The following is a 25,067-nucleotide window of genomic DNA, read 5'->3' as shown; positions in this document are numbered from 1 at the left end:
CTAATCACAGAGGTATTCTGCCCCGTGGCAAACTGGGCTGCACTAGGGACTTGGTTACTAATTGCCCTTTTTTCCCCATTTGGACTGAGCTGTCTTTCCCCCTTCACACACACCATCTCCAAACCACCCCTCACCCCCACCCCCACCGCACCCCATCCCCACGCTCTGCCTTTCGTGTTCCCACCCTACGGGTAAGGGAGAGTCATAGTGTGCCATGTCACCCTGTGAATGTGTAACGCCAGGCCCAAGGCTGTCTTGGCCTCGCTTGTCCTCATTTCCAGTCTCACATTGAGCGTCGCTTCAACCTTTTACATCCACTGTACAAGGAGAGGGTTGAGTTGCATTAACAGTTCCACTGATGGTTTGTCACTAATAAAGACAAGCAGCTTTGCTTTACTCAAGGGCAGTTCAGCCCTCCCCTCTTTGTCTGGTCAATTCAGTTACAGCAACGGATAAATTCTCGGCTGCCTGCTGCATGAAACGGGGTTAACAAGAGCCACATGAAAATATTATGCTGAAGCTGCTTTCAGACATGCACTGAACTCCGGATAATCTCCTGACATTCTCTGGAGGGGCTGTATGCAAGAACGCAAATGTCCTAGTCACAGGCGACAGACTTTCTCTGGACTTTGCGGCCGCCCCCCGAGTAAAAACTTCAGAGAATGTCAGAATAAGCTCATCTTCTGAGAACACTGCAGAAGATCCTCAGAGATTCACTGCGAGCTAGTGAGTGTGATGATGATGGCGTTTCTAACGCGTGGCACACACCAGAATGAAAAACAAAATAAATCAAAACAAAAAGATGTGGAAGACGTCGACAAAGATGTCAAAACACATGATCTCCACAGCAGAATTAATACGTTAAGTCCTGCCTCTGCCTGCTGCTCCGCCCCTCAGCTGAATGCTGCCGAGATTTGTGTCGTTGTGAACGGTTCTGAGCAGAGAATCTCCTGCTGTGTTGTTCAAGTGTGAAAGGAAAACTCTGCAGAAAGGGCGGCCATTCTCCAGACTTCATGTCTGAAAACGGCTCGTGAGAGGCTAAAAAACTCAAAGAATCACAGACACATGGTGATAATCCTCTTTTAATAGTTTGTTAATGTATTATAGATAATAAGAAATATATAGATTTAAACATTTTAAGTTACGACAGCAAAAAAAACTGTAAAACTGTAGAAAGGTGTGCACTTCATTTACAACTGAAATTTTCTTGCTGTGATCTTGGACTTGAGCCACAGGAAGGTCTGTACACCAATCAAATCAGACCACAATGCACCACATCCACATTTGTCCTTCGTTTCCCCTGAACCGCTCAATGAAGGGTTGATATTTCCGTCCAAATTAAATATGTGCATTTACATCGTCAATGCTGCTGCTGATGACAAGTGTGTGCTGTGCTGTCAAGCCGAATGACAGTAATTTTCAAACATCCAAACTTGTAGGTTTTTAATACTCGTAGCCACTCTTCGGACGTGGCAAGTCTCTCCAATGTGGCAAACTGGTGTAATTATTCCCCCAACACCCGCCGCCTTCTTTCTCGAGTCATCTGGGGAGCTGTTGAACAAGACCATGGCAGCCAACTGTCACCGCTCCACTCAGTCTCACAATCCCTCAGAAATGTTCAATCCAAACCAAAAATAGAAAGTCCTCATTCTATTTCTATTAAAATTCATTTTCCAGAGTCACAGGGGTCATGCGATCGAGTGATGTTCTTAACTGGTCCAGTCTAGTCACTTGCCCATTAGCATTCATTTCATACCACAGCATGCTGAGAGGAGGCTTTTTTCTGTCCCATGTGATTCCTTTATTTACCACGCATGACCTTCCAAAGATAGTTTTATTCTGATAAGAGCCCTCATACCATTACACCACAATCTCATTCTCGCCAGTTAATATTCGTAAATTGAAGATCAAACGACACGAAACCTCAGCAATGCCGTGTCACTTTGTTTCAAGGATTAATATCATCAGAGTTTATCAGCTGATTTGTGCGACCAGAGCTGCTGGTTTATTCCACTGCTATGTGAGACCAAAACAAAAAACACATATAAAGGCAACAGCAAGATATTGTTTATTGTAGTTTAATTCTCTTTTTGAATACTTCTTGACTATTATAGTGTAATAGTATTCCTTTATAACAAATAATACCACAGTTAGGGACCTATTAGGTTCAGTAGATTATCTTATTTTCAAAGCTAGCAGCATAATCACCAGTATATGCCACTGATGCACCATTATGCACCAAGCAAATTGTGTTTTTAGCTCCCAGAAGCTTTGAATGAAACATACACATAAATGAAAGGTTATCTGTAGGATATTGATTGAATGCATATTGCAGCAAACCTTCCTGAAGGGGATTAAAAAGCAGTGACTTCATCTGATGTTCATGGTTTGTTGCTTTCGAGTGGAGCCTCCCTCAGTTTTGGGCCGAAGAAACTTTCAAAGTCTGTACAGCTTCAAGGTTTCAGGGAAGTAAGTGGACCATGTAAGTCTCATAAGAGGGAGACAGTGCAGTAGCAGCGACAGAGAACTACTTCAGTTTGAGTTCATGCCTCAGTCAACATGTACTTTCTGGCTTTAATAAAGGAATGGATAAGATATATATATATATATTCATGTAGGTGTTCATATTCTCGACGTAACCTTTTTCTCAACACAACACTGCCACCCTAAGTCGACATGGAAAACTCGTTGCTTATTCACACATACAGCCAATTCAGAACAACAATATTATTCATTTGGAATCATGTCTCTTTAATTTGGTCTCCACCAACTCCTGAGGGAAATATCTGCGTCATCAGCTGCTAAATGCTCCACTATGTTCACTACTTTGTTACAGAACTTTGTATTTCTGTCATGTGGTGCTGAACAGGTAGTGTACAGTGTTTTTTAATGCTTGTTTGCTGCAATTAAAAACAAAAGTGATGAGATTGGGGAAAGACAAAAGCAGTTTGTTTAATTAGTGGAAAACCAAAATAATCTGCTTCAGAACTGGGGAACTGCAGAGCTGGGGGATGAGTCTCTGAGTTAATCTCTTCTCATACAGTCAAGTGATCCATTATTAATGTGAGAATATTGATTATAGTTATAATAACTTTGCTATGGTCCCATTAGCCCCCATTACATAGTCATAGACAAGTTTTAAATATCAGAAGTGAGGAAAGATGGAGACCACTGTGATAAAACTCAGGCATGGCAACGTGTCTTAGATTTGAAAGGAAACGTTTAGATTCAGTTTATTGTAATACAGCGTTCAATTTCATCATCTCGTCAGGTCATGATCCATCAAGTGTTACAGGCTCAGACACAACCACTCACTCCCAGCCTGGAATAGAGGCAGCCTGCTGTGCTTTGTACTCAGGGAGGAAATTCCAATCTTAGAGTTGAGATCCCATCAATTTTCAGTACATAGCTGAGATGGGAAGAAAAAAAATGTAAAGATTGGTTTTGAAAAATGCTTTGGAACTGGCTTAAGGATGAGAGATTTCTGCTTGTCCTCGGGGCCACTCACACTTAAGGCACAGCATCAGCCTCAGTCAGAGTGTGTTCATAATAACTATAATAATTATAACAATGATAATAAGAATAATCTTTTTTATATATATCACTTTTCGAATCACAAAATGAAAATAAAAATGACAAACTAATGATAAACGACAGAAATAACTTTAAATGGATTTGGGTATGATTATATTAAGTGCAAAGGTGCTATATTAAAATTCAATAACAAAAATAAAATGAGTAAAATAATCAACAAGTTAAGAGCCAGGAGAGCTTGAGAGCTTTATATAAATGTATGTTTTAAGAAGTGACGTATACAATTCAGTATTCAGATTCCAAGCCCTGAGGAAGCTCACTTGACAAAATGTGTCTTTAAAATGTATTTAAAAGAGGATAGTGAGCTCGCTTCTAACAGAAAATGCCCAGTCACCCTTAGTTCACAGCAGAGACTGTGGACTGTAAATATTATCGATCAGAGTTGAAGATGATGGATCAAACAATCTGTCACACTGTCTATCCTTTTAACCACACACTTCAGAGTCACAGCTTGATCCAATTTCTCCTGCATCCAGACTTTTCCTGTATTTGAAATATCCAGTTAGAATTGTAAGTGTGCCAGAAAAAGCAGTCCACGTTTCCAGCTACTTTTGTGCATATCAACACAATTAGCAAAAAAATAAAATGAGAGTGATGTCGCATCCATTTAAGAGGATAACAGGATGTCAAAGTAAAAGCATGTTTCAGTTTTAATCAGCTCAGTCCTTCTTCTTTTACAAGGAGCGTTGCATTTGGGTGCAAGCGGCACAGTCTGTTTGTACTCCCACACTTTTGGCCGACATAAATAGAAATGGTGGTGGGAGCCGTTTTGGGCCAAACTAACTATCGGCGTGCAGACTTATTGATTTTCTGTAGCACGAGAGACACAAAAAAAGCAGCTCAGAGGGAACGACTGGGGCAACTGGAACGTCTAGCAAGGGCCTGAACATCTTTAAATGAGCATACGTTCCCAAAGACGCGCACATTACACATGCACTCACACGTTCTCCGAGATGAGGAACAGATGCCACCCTCTTCCTCGCTTCTCTCATCTACAACCCTCCCACTCCATACAAGATGTCCCACTTTCTGCGAGAAACCCACAAACAACTGTTTTCCTTCACACATGATACAAGCTGCCGAGGGTGGTGCGTGCGTGTGTTTATGTGTGTGTGTGTGTGTGTGTGTGTGTGTATGTGTGGTGCAGTCTGATAAACACAGGTGTTGATTTGCGAATTCCTGTGCCCACACTGTGAGGTCTGCTTTATTGTGATCGTCGGACTTTGATTTCCTGCTCAAAGTGTTTTCTCGTGCTTCAAATCATCTGCAAGCATTCAGTGCTCTGTGTAAACGTTTTGATGACGGATTGTTTGATGGATACGTCCTCAGATCTTAACAGTGATACTTGACCCAACATCTGTATAGTTTTAGCATCAAATAGTTTACATGTCAGCTTGAAAGGTGGCCATGGAATATTGGGTTGTTTCTCACGCAGAGAACTAGATTCATTTTACCCATGTGAGTTTTCATGGGGAGTATAAACTCTCAAACAACCGTGAGATCTAGAGCACAGGGTCACAAATAAAGCCTTTAAAAGATACAGAACATTTCAATTAACAGTATGTCCCACAGATCAAGGCCATGATGCACCAGTTCTAAGCTACAATTTGTCTGATGCTCAAAGATCCCCATCTACTGCACCATAATCCACTTCTCTGTTCTCCATTTGTAGCTCACGGTGTTCTAAAACACATAATACCTCACTATTTCATCAAATTAGTCTAAAAATACTTGTCACAAGTAATAACTAAGCAGCTAACACTGTGTGCTAACTGTATGTTTTGAGCATAGAAGACAGTGAAACAACAAATTAGTTTATTTATCAGTGCCTCCCAAAGATACGTGATGTGATGTGGGATGTGACTGGTCATTATACTTACTTTAAGTTAATGACAGATCGCTTTATTTTGGAAATATCCTGGAGAGCTAAAGGTAGATTGGGGCTTAGCATTTCCCCATTTAGTTAAACATTTATATTACCAGGAATGTGAAATATATTAGGCAACATTTATTTGATGTTCATCAGCTGCAAAAAAAACAATAACTATCAACATACTTCATATTAGGGCACGGTCACACATACTGTACACGAATGCAAACTGAATATTGGGGGTCAAAGTTAAGCCCCGCTGCAGATTTACCACGTCACAGGAAGAAAATGTTTTATTCCCCCCCTCCATCACACAGATTGGAAGCGAATGGGAGGTGAAACTTGCCACTGCTCCATTCGCGAATTTATACACAGGGGACTCATAATACTGAATGAGAAGCTAATGTTGAGGAAATATCAATGAGACCCATTCAACGTTTAGCTTCAGGTGGATATTGGATGAAGAAACCCAATAGAATCTCATCTTTGTGAAACAGTGTCTCAAATAAACCATAAAGATCGATCGAGTCTCAGTTAAAAATAAAAGATCAAATCAAAACAAAGGAGGCACAGTAAGAAGACAATTTAATCCCCCTTCTTGTATTTGCCGTGCCTCTTACTAAAGTCAAACTTTGCTTGTGTCTGGCACAGGCGTGACCATGAAGCTGATGGATGAGGTCGCCGGCATCGTGGCTGCTCGGCACTGCAACACCAACATCGTCACCGCCTCTGTGGACGCCATCAACTTCCACCGCAAGATCAAGAAAGGTGAGGACGACACAGATAATCTATTCAGAGCTTTGGGCCACTGATACATAAAGATTGTCCACAGTTTTGAAGAATACAACCCTCTGCATTACGAGTAGTGTTGATAAAGGAAGCTCTGTCCATTTTCCATGAAGCTGCTTTTTTACACACAAGTGAAGTGTACTCTGTAAAACCACAATTAGAGGATAATGTGGAAAAACCCAGCAGTCCATAAATTCAGCCTTAACACCGGTCACACTGTTTCTAATTGAGACCAGTTGTGTTCTGTAGTTCTGTTGCTACATCTGGAAAGACACAACTTTGTTATGATTGGGGTATTTTCCATTACCAAGCTTTATCGCTGAGGTGTTACTTCGCTTTGAGAGAGTGAACGTTTCAGTAAACAAAAGTTATGATGTGTTATAAATGCCAAACGTTAAATGTCATACTAGGGCCAATATGGTGTCTCAGTATATTTCTCAATATATTTTGTCATTCATTTGTTTTAGGCACTTTACCTTACTCCTGTAATGGAAGGGAAAACTATTATTTTTCTATCCTTAAAGTGAAGCACTGAGATAAAGGTTTTTATTTGCAGCACAGTTTGGTTGTTGCCCAAACAAGGAACAAACAGAACAGCTGCACACCTATAGACAGAAAACACTGTTACTACAAAGTCTTCTTTGGTCCTTTTATGGAACCTAAATATGCTAAAAATGACTGAAAGCAGTTTCTTCAAAGTGGCGGAGAACAGCGGTGTGTTACAGTTACATTACATCAGTGTTTGTGCTATCTGTTCAAGTGCTGGACATGATGTGATCCAGACATCCAGATGTTATGATTATCTCAGGATATGATGTTAACAGGGGACTAGCTTCATCTCTCTCCATTGTTGAATTATGAAGTGGCAAGACCTTTTTTTGTACTGGCTGTCAGCTCAGCTCCGACTGCACTGCATGCACATGCAATTTCAAATACTGCTGACTTTGTTCAAGCTTAACAGGTCACCCAGTCAGAAAGGGTTTTTCCAAAGTAGGTCTGAGTACGTATGGAGCGAGCGGTGTGGGATTGTCTGACTTTTAAAACATTTAAAACACACCTCTCTGTCCCTGCGTTCAGACGTGCACTGAATTCAGGATAATCTCATGACATTCTCCAGAGGGGCTTTATGTGAGAACGCAAATGTCCAAGTCACAGAGTTTCTCCTTTTATTAAATTACACGTTACTACCTGCCTCTGAGATTTTCTGTGTTGTAATGTAATTGTTCATGTGTGAAAGTCCAAACCCACCCGTTCATGTCAGAAAATGGCTTGAGAGTTTCAGTACCAGAAAACTGAAAATGAAAGACTTCAGTTTAGATCTATGTCCACATCTCTCAGACGCTCCCTATCGCTCCAGCTGTTGCCTCCTCCTTTCCTCTGAGTTTAGAAAGTGGTGACAGGATTTTATCTGGCTTCCACTTTGACATAGGTGTCGTGTCACTAGTAGATTTTCCAATTTGGTGAAGGAGTTCAGACAAAAAAACTAAAAGAGGTGTTCATAGGAAAACAATGATCAAGGATTAAAACACAAAGCCAGATGAAAACAGCTACTGCAGCTACTCTGCATGTATTCAGTCACTTTGTTGTGTTTATTTCCTCTGGATACTTTCTCTCGCTCGCTAAGTGCAGATAATATACATCATTTGAGATGTTTCCTCCACAGATCCAACAGAGGTTGAAGTCAAACTGGTAAAAGGATCCAAACTATCAGCGGTTGCTTTCCACAGAGAGTATTCTTATTGCAGGTAGATGAATAATTAAATAAATAGGCGATAAACAAACCATTAGAAGGCAGCAGACAATAGTAGGTTTTTAAGTCTACTCTTGGTCGTTGAGTCACACCATAGATCTTAGGTCATTTGTTGTAGATGTGGCTCACAGTCACTAAATGAAGCCTCGGCAGACTCTTTTCCTCTCAGTCTTAGAAAAACAAGCAAGTTATTTCCAGAGGTTCCAAGAGGTGTTATGGTCTGGTGCAGGCAGGACAGCAGTATGTACTGGTGCTAAGCTATTTAATGATTTATATACAGGCAGTAACATTTAGAATTCTGTCCCGTAAGACACTGGAGGCCAATATAAGGTCTGTAGAACTGCTGTGGTGTGTTCTCTTTCTAAACAAGGCAGGTTGATGGACAGGAAAGTTTTACTTTAAAAATTAAAATGATCAGATCACAACATGGCCGAAGAATCCTGCACATGATTGTCTAGTTCTTATAGTAGAAATATTAGAGAAATTAATCCCTGAAAATTGATGGAAAACTGACCTTTGCAGTGAACAAGAAGCTGAGCCAGCTTTTGATTTACCGGTCGATCTACTTTCCAACCCTCACCTATATGCTCAGGATCTTTGGGTAGTGACCAAAAGAACAAGGTCACTAATACAAGTTGTTAAAATGAGTTATCTCCATCGGGTGGTTATGGCTCTGCCTTTGAGATAAGGTGAAGAGTTCAGAACCGCTGCTCCAGTCGCAGGTTGGCTGGAGCCAATCCCAGCTGACATTGGGTGAGAGGCGGGGTACACCCTGGACTGGTTGCCATCATATCACAGGGTTGACATATACTGTAGAGACAAACCGTTCACACTCACATTCACACTTTTATCATCTCTAATTAAAGCTAAACTCTTAACTTAACTAAACCAAATCTCCATGTCTTTAGACTGAGGGAGGAAGACTAAGAAAACCTATGCAGACACGGGAAGAACATGCAAACTCCAAACATTCACACCAAAAAACTATTGTGCTGTGAGGCGACAGTGCTAACCACTGCCCCACCAATACTCTTTTAAGAATTTGTATTTGTAATTCTATATAGTTTTACTCTTTTATTCCCTAATTTGTCCTCCCATTCAATTCCTCCTCACATGTCATTTGTCATTTTCTGTTTAGAGAATCAGTTTTGTCAACGCTGAAAGCTGTCAGGAGACCTGTTACACAAACATGTACGTATACAGCGTGCCATGCAAATCATTTGGTGAGGACCAAAATGGCAATTATCATTAAGCGGCTGAAGGCAGTTAATGTCTTTTGTGTTTGCAGTTGACAATCGTCTTGTCTGCAGCACATTTCGCGGGAACGTTTCAAAACATTTGCTCTCTGTAAATGCTGTAAAACTTGACAAGCGGAGGCGTTAAGTTGAGTCTGAAACATGCCACGCTGCCCTCACCTTTACAGCTTGTAAATCACTTGTTTATTAGACTCTTTCGTGTTCTTCTCCGACACAGTGAAGTGATGCAAACTTTGTGAAAGGTAAAGAAACTGTGTTTGAACAGCAATGTGCATGATTCTGAGCTGAGAATATGTCAGTGAGGTGCCGGCCATTGATGTGCCACAGTGCTCAGTCAGAACTCTTCTCCCTTATTCATTACAGTAAAATGCCCACAGGTACAAAGAGTGAGAAGAAAGGTAGAAAACTTCAAAGGGTGAAAGTCCGATGAAAAGAGATTTGAGGGAGAGAGAAGAAAGTGTGGGAGAAAGAAATAAGTTGCAGAACTTGTGATGCATAGTGAAAAACTCGCAACGATATTCTTGTTTATTTATTTTAAATCTAATTTTATTGATCCAATCTGAATCCAGGTTCAGCCGGGGTCTCTCTTTTTAGAGTTTTCATGTTCACCCAATGTCTGCGAGGGGTTTTCTCTGGGTAGTCAAGCTTCTTTGACCACTTGAAAAACGCAAATTCCAATTAGGAAGCTCTGGGAATACAGGAAAACAGCAAATAAAATATTAATCTTAGTAGATTTGTTGGGTCTTGTTTTCACACCCTGACCCAAACTCAGACTGTAGCTAAAATAGGAAATCTATAGCTCAAAGGTGTTACAGTCCCAGTTTAGATGAGATCAAGGCTAATTCTTTTGGTGTAACGTCAGTGAGCAGAGCATGCTTCAATAATCCTAATACATCTGCAACGGAGCTAGTTTACCTGAATAAGTCAGGCAGCTTAAGGTAACACAAAAACAGTTGAAGGGCCAGACAACAAGAGAAAGAATAGATATTTCCAGTGGATGTGCTATTTTCACAAACTGCATCCAAATAAATGCATTGTTACTTTGCTATCCCTTATCCTGTTTTCTTATACAACCATGCACTTCATCACCTTCTTAGAGTTGATGTGATTTCAGAACACCAATCTGATATAGTGTGTGGATACCCGACCTAAGAGTCAGGCCAGGCTTAGACAAACATTTTAAAATGATATTTGGATTTGGGCCAGGTTCAGTGATGTTGGCTGGGCTTTCCTACTTCCTTTTTCATGCTTCACATGCCTGTAATTGGAGAAAACGCTGGGCTCGGGCCTGGTTCAGACACAAAAACAGAATGGCTCTGCTAATTTTCTCTTGGGTTTGGTCTGATTCGGACAGAAAATTGTAGCCTGAGCCTCTATTCTGATAGAGGTTACCAACCAGGGTACAAAAAAAATATACTCCCTTTAAATTGTTCCCGGTGCACATAAAACTGCCTGAAGTCCTAGAGTTGAGGAGCTCATGTCCAGGGCTTATTGGTTAGGTCTCTCACACACATCTTGTGGACTGGACCCACTGGCATTCTTGAAAATAGGGTTTGTTAGAAAACATTGTTTGTTAGAGCCATGGCTGTATGACAATAACTGTATACATGAATCCAAATGCTGCCGGTGGAGTCCGGGGAAAATCGGTCACTCAACATCGCACTCCAAAATGTCCTCTCCTTCTCGTCCTTGTTTGCTTCTGTGTTTTTGTGGCCAAGGACAAACATCAGCATCTCTTTCTCAGACCTCTCTCTCTCGACCCTTAGACTTTACATCAAAAGCTTTTCAGCGCTCTGGGAAGGTTTTACAAATATGAAACCTCCACATAATAATTCTCCTTGTTTGACGTTTTCTGTCAACTCTTTTTTAAATTAAAGTCTATGGGGGGAAATATGGTTGGTTGAGCACAGCCAGAGAAAAAGAGCAGAACTCTTCTTTCCTGTTGAAGTAAAAGTTCACAGGATGTATGCTCACACTCTGGTTTTTGAAGGGGTGCCAAAGGAAGTCTGTTGAAAGAGATGTAACCAAGGGCGGTAACACACCAGATTTAGTAACAGTGGTGACATTTTCCACACGTGTATTTTAATAAGACTAAGGATTTTCCAAATCTTTCAATTATTGTTGTGATGCAATTATATGTTGAGATCATTCTTAAAAACAAGTTCCTTCAAAACCAACCATATCATTTTAAAAAATCAACTCCGATCTGTGACATCTGGTTAAGGCCAAGTTAAGATTACACAATATAAAACTACTTGGTGTGATTATTTAATACATATTTTTGATATACAGCACAGGTGTCATGGTTAAAACAAACAAGCTTACAGGCAGTTCAGTGAAAACAAACACTTCATCATCCTCTCTTTTGTGGTAGTACATTACAAAGAGAGTACAGCCATTGACAGCAATAACTTTCATATCAGGAAAACGTTTGAATCATTTGATGGTCAGTGCTGTCATTCATCAGCCAGTGAGAACAGTCTTCAAACTGCCATGCATTTTCTGCATAAGTACAAGAGCTCCGAACAACAACCATGTGTAGTTCCTGTAGCATTGTTCTCATAACGTCAGAGTAGTTAGCGACAACATATTCCGATAAAAGCCCTTTATTCACTTATGCATCTTTTATTATTTAAGACAAAGACTGTTTTATAAAATCTCTGTCTTATTCTGGAGGTCTGTCTCAGATGGCAGGGATAACACCTTCTCTCACTGTCTCTATGGCAACAGCAGTAATAATACAGTACAGACTCATGAAAGGGAATAAAGAAACAGATCAGTGGGGCCCAGTACTATTACTGGACTTTTTCTCTTTCTCCATATCCCTGCAGTGACTAAAGGAGAGAACCAGTCAGTTTTCATGATTGAAACATTGGATGAATTTCAATGAATCTCAGGTTGAAATCCGCAGCAGTGGAAATGGCATGTCCTCTGAATTTATGGTAACAAACATTGATCTCTTTGAAAAGGTTTTAATCAAATACAGCTTCACTTTTCTCTTCTATTTGAGCACAAAAAAGAAGATCCTGCTTTGTATTAATCTAAAAAGTGAAGGACAGATCAACTGGCTTTAGGTTGAGTCTGAGTGGAAAAGACTTCAACAAGTTCATGATGCAACAATGTGAAGTCAGTTGCAGGAGCACATGTTAAAGTTTCCTCAGTTGACAACCTACCAGCTAACTTCATGTTCAGTTTGTGCTCAAAACAAAGACACATCAAGGTTCTTCATTTGATTTCAATATTTTCGAGTGTGAGGTAATTACAACAAAATATTAATATTTTTGTAAAACCTGATAACTCTTGTACAACTTTTCCTTTTTCTATCCTGTAAAAGCTTTAAATAACACAACTAAATTGAATTCCTGTGGGTGGCTCAAGGACAGAGTTGCTTGAATCAAACAAAGATTTTTGAGCATAGAGTCACACATTGGAAATGTTAAAATATCAAATTGATGATATTCTTCCTCTTCTCTCCAAGGCTGCGTGGTGACGGTGACTGGGCGTCTCACATTTGTCAGTAACAAGTCAATGGAAATTGAAGTGATCGTAGATGCTTCCCCGCTGATGGAGGAAGACAAAGGGAAATATCAAGCGGTGTCCGCCTTCTTCACCTTCATCTCCCTGGACAAGTACAACAGGGCTGTCCCTGTTCCTCCTCTAAAGGTCGGTACCATCCAGGCTGTGCACTCTGGAGCTTTATTAAAACCTGAATGTTGAATTAATTTGATCCTTCATATCATTTCATGTCCAAATTCAGACTACATACATTAACGCAGGCCATTTATACAGATCGAGAGTGAAATATGGATTTTTTTATCCCAGACGAGTGTGGTGTACCCTAAAACCCTTCTTTCTTACATCCCCACCGTTTTATGATGAAAAGATTCGGCCATGGATTTGTATCATGCTTTTCTCTTCTGTTTTCCTGACAGTAACATTCCTTTAGTCAGTTACACTTTTGTGAGAGCTCACAGCATGAGAGACACCGTCCTTTATTTTGTAATCCTGCCTATTAGCGTATTTTCAGTACACTGAATTCTTTGCTGCGTCTACGCACGGCCCGTAAGCACAAGGGGCTTAATGCTAATATCCCCCCCAACATCCCGAGATGGCAAGGTCTGGATGACTCAGCACTTGTTGTGCAGATGTAAAGTGTGTATGTTTACCTGCAGGAGAGGGGACGCCTGCTGTTTGATCTGCCCCCTCAGCACACGATGATTCCAAACCCTGTTTATATGCAAACACTGTATGCACTGGCCATCTGTTTAAATCAGCACATTAAATTAAATTATTTCCTGGCACCGCTCACGCACCCTAAATGTCCCTGTGATGGTCCCTTTTGAAACTCATCCAGCTTATGCATGAGATGATGTCAGCTTGTCAGTGAGTGGGGGTGTGACAGGAGAAGAGCGCTTTAAATTTTATTCCAATCGCTAAATAAAGGATTTAGTAGATTGCAATTCATTTTAACATCAGGTTTTATTCTATTTCACTGATAATAACAATCCCTTCATATTTTGAATTGACAACTAATATAATCTGTTTAATTTCGCTCTTTCTTGCTCGGTTGAATGTTTTGTTTGCTTCCCCGCACAACATATGAATCTGTGTGTGGATATAACGATTGATATGATTAGCTTTGCATTTGAGTCAAGCAAAATCCATAAAAAGGGCTTCAGCCGAGTTGGCATCTTCAGTGAAATGTGACAGACCAATAGCAGGTTATTATTCTCTGTAGTGCACACTTGTACAAAATGCACCCTGGCTAATCATTAAACTTGAAGTATGGGGCAGCGTGTACGCCAGGGAAGTGCATTGAAAGTGAATACGATAAGGTAAGAACAAAGCTGTTTTGTGGGGGGAACCTGCATATTTTCTCCTGCCTTACCTAAATAATTTCCCACCAAGTTTTAAGGAAAACGAGCGTGTAATAAGAAACTTGGATGAAGAAATCCAAGCTTGGCTGAGAGTGCAACGTGGAAAAATGGTCGTTATAAGCTACCCTGACCCTGCTCACCTTAATTATTCATGTTCTCATACATGTAAAGGTGCAACATCAGCGTTTAAAACCATGACACGTCTATTTCGGAATAAAAATGACTATCGAATCCATGTCCTGCTGGTCAGCCTTTTCTAAAGTGCCTGTGCATTTCCTCATTACCATACCACAAAAAAAACACGTTCAGTTAGTCTATTGTCCGCCTCCCTCTTCGAATTCATTACCTGCGTATCCATCTTGCACAAGCTGCTTCTCTTTTAATGACAGAGAGTTGCAGCGATGATTAGAGTCATTGTAATTTCTCTGTTCACCTCAATTTTATGAAAAGAAAAAAAAGAATCTCTTGGTGATGTTAATAATTCATCCTCAAAGCTATAAATGGAAATCTAAATGGAGCCCCGGGCTGCCAAGGGTTCTGATGTAGCATGTCAGATAAACAAGGGCAGGAATCGAGATGTGTGTGTGTGTGTGTGTGTGTGTGTGTGTGTGTGTGTGTGTGTGTGTGTGTGTGTGTGTGTGTGTGTGTGTGTGTGTGTGTGTGTGTGTGTGTGTGTGTGTGTGTGTGTGTATGTGTGTGAGAGAGAGAAAATATTGGACAGGGATACAATATAGACAGACTTGTGTGTCAGAGGAAGACAAATAGAGCTCCTCCTTGTGCAGGTCTGTATGTGTGAGAGAGGGCTTTGTGTGTGGATGTGCACGTGCTTGAACAGATCACTGGGCACAAATGCGTGTGTTTATTTATATGAGTGAGAGAAGGATGGCGAGGCTCAATCAAGGCTATTTCTGGCTTCGTAACTATTTACCGAGAGCTTAAACATGGGATGAGGTTGACTCAAAATGGGGGCAGCAGAAGCGGCAGCGGCAAAATCTATTGATAGCAATAAACGTATTCATGGATGTCAGTCCCTCTGTGTGTGTAGAGGAGATGTGTCGCATGCAGGAGAAAGGGTTTAACACGTCAATCTAATCAACACCTGGATTTCCCTGAGCAGTGGAGATGGGACTGTGACGGAGGGAAACACAAAGATGACACTAATTTGCCTCGTAAAGCCAGATGATAGCGAGTTGAGTAAAGCTGAGAAACGTTTTGCCTCCCTTTACTTATAATTTTACCCCGGGCCAATACTATATTCTGTTATATTGAATAGTACTATCAAATAACATTTGTACAAGTTTTGTTACAATTTGGGAAATGCATGAACGGCCAACAGCAATACGGTGTATTTTCCAAAAAACACCTAGTGAAAACAGTCACCGCTGTCATTTTTTCTGCCTTCGAAGTACAATAGTTGCTGTTTCTATGACAACAAAAAGTTTCCTCAAAGATCATCCTCCAGAGAACAAGACTTTCCTCCTCTGTGTTATCATGACAACATGGCTGATTACTCACAGCCCATAGCTTCGCATTAACACTGGAAAAGGTAGATAATATCTAAACTGGCTCCCACCACAAATTCTGTCGAACCAGCACTCAGCAGTGTACAAATGACAAACTGCAGTGTTACAAAGGTCAAGTGCCCATTTCAAGACTAGAGAAAGTCACTGTGCCTTGAGTACGTCCTCGCATAACCACAAGATGGCATTTTCACATTTTGCTTTTTTATAGTGTTTATATTAAACTAAGGTTTAACATGTTAAAAGTAGGGAAACCATCAGCAGACAAGGAAAATATAAATCTTTATTCTTTTCATTGGCCTTTAATCACCTGAAACTAAGAATTGTTGTTTTTTGTTATAGAATGATCCCTTTCATTCTAAGTCAGCCATGTTTTACTTGGCCTGATAACCATCAGGTTCTCGGAAAGGCTTGGAAGAAGAATTATTAACTTGGTTGCAATGTGCATCTTTACCACTAGATGCCACTAAATCCTTCACACCGAACCTGTAGTTCGTGAGCTGCTATACTAAGCTTACTACTGCCAATACTGATGTAGCTAAATGTTAAGCATACAGACATGTGAGCAGTATTTATTTTCTCATCTGACAAAGAACTCCGAAATGCAGTACAAAACTTTCTTGAAAGATCGTGGTATTTTATCTTGAACGATTTTATAAAACTGCATTTTCCTTTTTCCTCCTCCTCCTTCTTCATCTTCCATCAAGCTGACCCTAACCCCGTCCTCCTTTGCCAAAAATACATCATCTGTCTACGTCAGACCAACTTCATCTGCTTGTGCTTAAAATCCCTGTCATAAATCAAACAAAGCACATCTTAAAACAAACATCTCTTACTATTTAAACCAGTATTTGAATTCTGAATTTGAATATTGTTTACCTGTAACCTGAATAGCAAAGACTGACAAAATCCCATGAAACATGAGCAGGTTAAATTGAACTGCCACCATGTCTCTTTGATCCTGCATTCTCCACATATCCATTCACATTGAAAAAAGATGATGTTTTACACAGGAAACATATGTTTGCACATGTTATTCTAAAACCATTTTAGAGGACCAGCCCAAGTCGTCTCCTCCTCTTCTTAATTCAGAATTTAATATCTTATCTTTGTTTAACTTGCACCCTTGGACTTGAACACAAAAACATCCCCGAAAGCTAAAAATAAATGTCGGACCTTCGCTGAAGATAAATATTCTCAGTTGCATTCTATAAATATCTTGAAGGAAAATAGCTGAAGCTATTTTTGACTGCAGGTGCTTTTCCCCGATTCTCTCATTCTGGCTTTCTCTCAAGTGAGCCTGCTGCGTTTACTATCTTTAGATTTCCCTGTTTTTGCTCAGCAGGGTGGTTAGGGACACTCTCTCTCTCTCTCTCTCTCTCTCTCTCTCTCTCTCTCTCTCTCTCTCTCTCTCTGTGTGTGTGTGTGTATGTGGGGGGTTGTAGATGAGCTGTCACTAATGTTAGCATACTGTGGGTACTGCTGAAGTGGGGAAAGAGGACAGCATGAGCAGAGGGGAGGATATCTGGGGGATGCTTCGCCTCTCGGCAGCAGTACCCTTGAAAAGTACTGAAATAATATATGTGCAGGCTGGGCCCAGGGTAGATGTAATCGAAAAAGCCTGAAGGCACCTTAGGCCGTCTTGTTTTTTGGATTATCTGTAAGGGTTAGCCGTTGCCTCAAGGTTAGAAAAAAGAGGCTCGTTACCAGGAGCTCTGCACTTTGAATCCTTATCCAGGACAAAGTGAAGGCCAGCTGGTGGTGGGAGAATGTGTCCACTGGGCAGAAAACAAGTGTGGATGTGTGTTATGTGATGAATGAAAAGCTCAAAATCCATATAAAGGCTGAAACAACAATAATAAGTGAAAAAAAATCCTTGCGAACATTCAATATAGGTTTGGTCCTCCTCGCATCTTGCTTTTCCTGACCATCCTTCATTCTTGTTTCGTAATATCTCTTCCCCCTGTCGTCTTTTACTCATCCCTTCATCTCCCCCTTCTTCCTCCATCTCCCCCCCTCTTTGCTGACAGAGGCTCAGCTGGCCTCCCTTGACACAAAAACAAGCCCGGTTGTCATGGCAACCCCACCGTAGTCCACACGAAGTGATGTACATTTATTTTTAGACGAATCCCATTCAAGACAATCAGCAACGGGTTAACAGGTACACACTCGTGCCAGAGTAGCAGATATTTCTTCCACTGTGGAAATCCGAGGCATGACACGGGGAACAAACTGACATTTGTCCTAGACATAGTGCTTCAGTGCCTGAATCTGTCAAGGATGGTTAATTTTTCATTATGCCTTATTCATGAATATGCATAAAAAGCCTTCCGTGTTCCATTTTCATAGCCAAAACTAAATTGCTTCCATTTTTCACGCTGTTTTGTGAGGAAATGCAACCTGGCGTGATCGATTTGTGAAGGTGTTAATAATTCACATCCATACAGCAAACTACTTTTCACCCTAACAAAAATAATACATGTACAAGTTTTGTTAATCACTCTTTTTTAGTTTGTTTAATCTCATCCAGTCCTGGTTCGTTTTTTATTTCTTACATATCCCTTTACCCATTACTCAGTAGTAAGAGAAAAAAAGATGTTTTGCGTATGGAGACTTCATCCAACTTTCATTTATCTATTTCTTTTCATATACTAAGTAAAAATAAAATATGGAAAAAAATAATCTACGCAGGTGACACCAGTACACACTTTATATAAAGATGGATGATGTGACTGTTCCCCAAAAGTGAAGCCAAAGCATCTCAATGGTGGCTGGCTGCAGTATAGATCATAAATCCTACCACATCCATGTTAGCAGATGGGACATGGATCTGTAATTTTAGGTAGTTCTTATCAGAATGAGATGTTTGTTCCAGTGTTCATTTTCTGGTCAAGTTTGGTTTTAATTGGTTAGTTGATGCTATAAAAACTGGGTGAGACGTCGTGATTGACAGCTGAGACTGAGTCCTGATTTGTCTACCGTGTGTATCTGCGAGACCTCGCTGCCGCCGCTCCATCCTCCGGTCACTACTGTGCAGCTTCACTTCTGGATAGTGTGAGGAAGAGGTATTTCCCACTATGTACATAGTTTATCCAGTACACAAATAACAGTGATAAAACACAAAACAACTTGTTGGTCATGGCAATGCAAAGTATATATATATATAGTTTATTTTAAGTGTTCACTCATTTTAGGGTGAAATACAGAAGAGATGAAGACCTGTTTACTGAAGTATTTGAGATGATTACTTTACTGACTAAACATTATAAAATATGAATCATGATTGATCTGCGGGATGCAAGGAAAGAGGTTCTTTCAGCAGTCAACAGCATTTGACAGCATTTGTTTAATGTCTACAAATAAAATACCTTTCAGCTTTGTCTAAAATGTTGTCCCTTGTGCCTGAGTGTATCTCAGTATTTCTGTGTTTCACACAAACATACACTGTAGGCTATTCCAGATGGGTGTTCTTCTTCCTCTTCTTTTCCTTCCTCCTCTTCTCATTTCTTTCGAGCTACTTGCTTACAGCTCAGTGGGACTTTCCAGACCCTGGCATTTGGCAGTGCCACTGATGCCCTGTGTGCCCACTCTAATAACAGCTTGTGCCAGCACTGAGGAACCCCTCTGGCATTTTGCTGGCATTGTCTGAGCGAGTCACTTTTACAAACCTTGTCCATGTTCCAAGTTTACACCGTTCGGTTTGTCACACTCCATCTGACTGTTCACCTAATGAGTGACCAGCATGCCAGGTGAAGCGGCTGTTTGTCTTGGCTCTTTGACCCGATTAGCCAAAGTGCTGAGGTCCGTCTTTGTCTCAGTTCCTAGTGGACGACATTTAGAATTGAATTGAATATTTTCCAGTGCAATCAGGACAGATGACATTGGATTTTGATTATTTGTTCTTTTATTTATTTGTTTAGGTAGTCTAATGGTGTGTTTTCTGGGAGGGTAACATCAGTCTCTAGGTTTGCACACTTTGGTCCAGATTGAAATATCTGAACAACAATGGATTGACGTTAAATATTGTGCTTCAAAATGTTTCCTACATGATGTTTCCTAATGGCTTTGATCATCCCCATGACGTCTCACATTTCGGTTTTCATGAAATTGGGTACAGACCTTTATGTGATTCATGATCCATACATGACTGTAGACTCATATTTGTCTTTAATTATTATAAGATTTGTATTTTTTGTTGCCAGGTTTGCCTTCATTTGACAGTAGCAAAAGAGCTTTTAAATCTAATGTATTATCTCTTCACTCCTTCTTATGCCTGGTTCAACTGATTCTGAATGAGTGCAAATGACTACACAACAGCCATAAAATAAAGTATGCCCAATTAAATATTTCATTTAAAATCATGAGATAATTCCCAAATAAGTGTAGTCTGCCTTCAGTCTTAGACAGATGCAATGGAGCCATGGAGCAGTGTGTCTGAAGTATGATTTATTAATCAAATCATGGTACCTGTGGTATTGTAATTGCAACAAAATTATCAAGTTTTTAAAACGTTTGGTAGCCTGAAATGTGAAACACAAAGGGAATAGAAATAAACACATAAAACAAGCATGAGTGCTTTTTGGGATGTTGACAGGTTCTGCATCAGAGAGTCACCAGTAGTAGCTGATGATCCTGCATAATCACAGTTATTAGACCGGGGCCACTGTGGGAATACCAATTACATGGGGACACCAAAAGGACATTTGGAGCATGGCATTGAATTGTCTCATTGAGTTATGCAAATGTGATCTACATTAGCATAAACATATGCATGTGCAGTCTAGCAGTAATGCGCTCATAATACAAGCAAGGCAAATAATGTGTCCACATAGAGATACACATGTACAAAAGAGTATAGGAACGTCAGTATTAAGTGTAGATGTTATATCACAAATGTTATGGTTCACTTATCTCCAACCATTATAGACTTAAGCAATATTACAAATTGAAATATTGTCTCTGTAGTACAGGTTGAATCACATTATAATGTAGGTGAGAATTTCTTCTCTTCAGATTAGAGAAACATTTTCTTCTTATAACCTAAAGGAGATTGTCAGAATTAAAAAATTAACATTTAGGTCTGTTGTCAGGTTTGACTCCAGAGAGATAAAGGGCTGAAGAACAGCATATGGAAATATTTTCTGAGGAAATTTTAAAGGAGACATATTATGTTCATATTCACATTCATAATTAGGATTACATGCTCTTATGTTCAGAAAACTCATTGCTGCAGACCCTTTTTTTCTCCATCCTCTTGGTTGTAGCTCCTGTCTCTTTAAGGCCCCTCTCCAGATTAGGCCCATCTGCTCTGATTGGCCGCTAGCCCACAGAAATTACGGCCTCCACTCGCTTGCTTTACCTAGCTTTGTTTTGGGGTGTGCCAGACTAGCCGCTGTAAGCGTACATGGTGCTAATGTGCGGCATAGTGGTGTCACATGACATCATGGTGGTAATGATATGAGGCATGTGCGGAATGGTACAGAAGTATCAGGAGCTTCAGTAGCAGTGTTTTCTGTCAGAGAGACGAGCTGACTTCGCGCTTTTGAACTTCGCAAACATATTAAAACCTATAAAACCTACTATAGAGGAAACATTAGAACTGAAAAATCATCCTTTACTAAAAAAATGTATATTGAGCCAGTCACAAGAAATCTCATAAAAGCCCAGGAGTGTAGAAGAGTTTTCACGTGAATAAAGTTTAAATTATGTAATATTATTAATACCAGGTTATCTATACTCTATAGAAACAATCAGCTTCTCATTTAGTCCTGCCTGAATCCTCTGCTTCCATTGTGTAGAGCACCATATCTCCTACAGTTATGGATTGTCCTTCTTAATTAGCAGTAGTCAGGTGTACAGTTTATATTAATTGTCTTGTTCATTAAAACCATCTCAAGTTGTATATCAGTATAGTTCAATTAAATAATAGGTCCTCATGGGCCTGAGTGACAGAAGGAAGGGGATACAAGGTTCAAAGAACCCAAAGAAACTGTTTATAATTAAATTCTACCACTTCCATCTGCGCATCAGTGGGCTTTCATTTAGACAATACATTATGTCTTTGTATGTTGATTTTCATTTACATCTTGTTGCATCGATTTGCAGTCCAGTCTTGTTGCACCTATTTATTGACCCATACCTTATCTTTCCACCAAGATTAGTGGTAATCCGCCCAAACAAACAGATGATATAATATCATCCTTGGTGAAGGTAATCGATAGATCAATAGCCTTCACCAAGGATGATATAATATCATCCTTGGTGATGGTAATCGATAGATCAATAATAATTTTACCATCATGACTTTGAACTGATCCAAAAGTAATCCCATTATGATGTGGTTATATGGCTGCAGTCTCTTGTCAGTCTCTATTTCACTTTTTATTTTTCTCCTTCATGTATTTGCTGTACGACTGAACACAGTCAGTTTGTATCTTTCACTAGAACAAGATTCCACAGTTCTTGTCACGTATTTATTGATTTTTGAATGAGCAAATTAATTTCAGATTTTTTTGTGTTTATGTAAATGTTAATTATGTAAATACTGGAGCTTTGGTGAAACTTTCTCTCTCTCCCTCTCTTTTTTTTTTGCTTTTGAAGTCAGTGAACTGGAATCATCCATTACTTTCAGATGAATGGCAAAAGCAAAATTGACTGAGCAGTATGTTGACTGTTATATAACCAGCACACAACAAACACACCAATACCACAGCTGTAAACTCCTGAACCTGCTTCAGTCTCATTGGTGTGTTTATAGCTCAGCGTCACTATTTTAAGATTCTCATCACATTTGTGTTGTGACCCCCGGGCTCGTCTCTGGGAGGACTTTTATTTTGTCATATCTGTTCCCACCCTGCTCTCTCCATCAAGTCAAGGTGCCATCTGTCAGCTTGCTGCTGAGTGGCAGGTGCTCTGGAGTCTGCCAACCACCTGATGTATCACAGCACAGAGCTTCTATCTCAACACATCATTAACACTACATCCTCGCCTAATGTATACTTTAAATACAAAAACAAACACAAACATATATATGGCTACAGCATCCTCCCGTGCTCCTGAAGAACACTGCCCAGGTGATGTGTAGTGGGAAGTGGGTAGCACCATCAAACTTAGTGTTGACACTGTCACTGGTGGTGGTATTTGTTGTTTAAGTTGCACAGTTGCCAGGCAATCTAATTAAACTGTGCAGGCTAGCAAGTGCCTCCTCCCATGAATCAGAGCTATGTCAAGCTAAGTGAAGGAAAAAGAGGGAATTTGTTCTTCACAGGCTTGAAAGTGTTTCTCAGGATTACTACAGGAGAGTAAAAGTGATTCATCACATCTGTAAATCCAGCGGGGTTTCCCAGATTCCCCATTTCTGAAGGTGCATCTAGTATAATGCAAACAATGTGGAAGTTGATGATGATGATGATGATGATGCTACAGTACAAATCAATAGTACAGCTGAAAACACCAGGATCCTTCCAGAAGGGAGCTGTGAAAATCCACAGCTGGTTTTATGGAAGATTTGACCATAAAAAGTGATAAATTACTGAAAAGAATAGGAATTATTTTTGGGGAATATTTGCAAATTTCATGCAATCATGGACAGATTAACAGACCAACCGACTGACTGACTGGAGATTTGGATCCCGGTTTTGTCTAATATGTTGATGAAGACATTTAAAATGTGTCCAGCAAATTTCTTGCCAATCACCACATGTGGTTTGTTCATCCAATCCGTCGATCATCTGTACCGCTTATCCTTGAGGGTCGAGGGAGGAGCTGGGGCCAATCCCAGGTGGCAAGAGGCAGGGTACACCCTGAACAGGTCATCAGCGTATTGCAGGGCTGACGTACAAAGGCTAAGTTTCGTTTCAAACAGCATTTGGTTGTAGTTGCACAAAGAGCAAGGCTACAAACAGGAAGCGTCAATGACGAAAGGTTTTAGCAAGGATTTGTAGAATTGAACTGCACAACACTTGTTAGCAAAGACAACAGTGTCAGCAACACTTGTAATTTTTTATCCATGTTGTATTCGACACAAGAAAATACCAAATCAGAAAGCTTTTGTGAGTTTCTACGTCATTGTTTCAAACATCTGCGTTTCTGCCCACCCAGACCAAAACTCAACTGGGGGAAGCAGCGTTTCCAAACTTTTCAGCTTTAGCACCTCAAAAACTGTGTGGATGCCAGGCGTATTTGTAGCTGATTTTTCAAATAAAAATGTTGTAGTGTGGATGTAGCCTCACTTTAAACTGTGATAGGTAGCCGGTGCACTTAGATAAATCCCACACAGACACACAGAAAGATCCCAGCCAAGCTTGGATACGAACCGGGATGGTTTTGTCAAACTATACTAAAATACAATACATAATGCTGAGCCTCTCCAAGACTCAATCAATCATTGTGCACATCACCAAGAAAATTAATGAGTAATACAGTACACTGGGAAATTAGATGACGGATCAATGCTCAATGGTTAATATATAACATCATTACTATGTCTTTATTTTGACTTTTCCAGTTCCAATCATTCCAGTGTGTAATGTGTGTAAATGTAGAATGTGTATGAAAACGTGTTTTTGTCTTTTTGCTTGTTTCTCAGATCGAAGGAGAGGAGGAGCAGAGAAGTTTTGAAGAGGGCAACGCACGTTACCTCCACAATAAAGCAAAGAGACTTGCAGCGAAGGAGAGCCTGCAGTGACGCTGCTGTGTCGCACACAATTTAACGCCTGCTACAATAGTTTATTAACCCCACACAACACAACGTAGCGTATGAAGGAATTAAAATAACCCTCTCCACTGTTCTGTAACTCCAGCCTCCTGTTAAACCTGAACCTGTGATCATTTTCAGCTGTGCTACAGACCAAAGTTTCCACAGATAGTTGTATACGTATATATAAAAGAGAGAGGGGAGAATTTTAATGATGTATGAAGACTATTTATGAACACTTTCTATGCAAAGTGACAGTCTGACTGTAAATGTAGAAGTAAGAGCTCTATTTTGTGTTAAGCAGATTTTTTTTAAATGACGACTTCATGATTTGTGTCACTGCAAAGAGATGGTCTGAGAGGAAGGAAAATGATGAATAAGTGAGTGAATAATAATGAATAAAAGATCCAAGCGTGAGTCTGGGCCTCTCGCCTTGTGTCCTTGATGGTTTGATGATGAGGATGATGATGATGTCATTGTCTTGGGCATGCCTCGGCTGAGAGGGCCCACGCTATTCATCTTTTCACCACTGTGTCTTTCACATAGAAATCAGGGGAGCTCAGGGGCTTTGACTCAACTCGCATCTCTCCCACGCCTGCCCGCCCTCCCTCCCCCTGCTTCCTCTCCGCTCCCCTCTTCCTCTCCGCCTGTCTGTCACACTCTCGCTCCAACATTCGCTCTGCCTCACCTCGCTCCCCTTTCCTTCTCCTGGTTAC

General features: G+C 40.3%; 1 protein-coding gene across 4 annotated transcripts in view; it reads left to right on the top strand.

The window, feature by feature from the left end:
- The window catches only part of acot7 (acyl-CoA thioesterase 7), a 51,315-nt gene extending 26,547 nt beyond the window's left edge, over positions 1-24,768 (top strand). For all 4 annotated transcript variants that reach the window (XM_035158021.2, XM_035158022.2, XM_035158018.2 and 1 more), the window contains 3 exons: positions 6,116-6,232; positions 12,738-12,922; positions 24,244-24,768. In XM_035158021.2, the coding sequence (XP_035013912.1) occupies positions 6,116-6,232; positions 12,738-12,922; positions 24,244-24,342 (401 nt within the window). In that variant the 3' untranslated portion in view covers positions 24,343-24,768. The remainder of the gene's footprint in view (positions 1-6,115; positions 6,233-12,737; positions 12,923-24,243) is intronic.
- The last annotated feature ends 299 nt before the right edge of the window (positions 24,769-25,067 follow it).

This window comes from Hippoglossus stenolepis, chromosome 6 (assembly GCF_022539355.2).
Source record: "Hippoglossus stenolepis isolate QCI-W04-F060 chromosome 6, HSTE1.2, whole genome shotgun sequence".
In the NCBI taxonomy this organism is placed as follows: domain Eukaryota; kingdom Metazoa; phylum Chordata; class Actinopteri; order Pleuronectiformes; family Pleuronectidae; genus Hippoglossus; species Hippoglossus stenolepis.
Note: the sequence above shows the minus strand (reverse complement) of the source record. Positions and strands in the feature narration are given on the sequence as shown.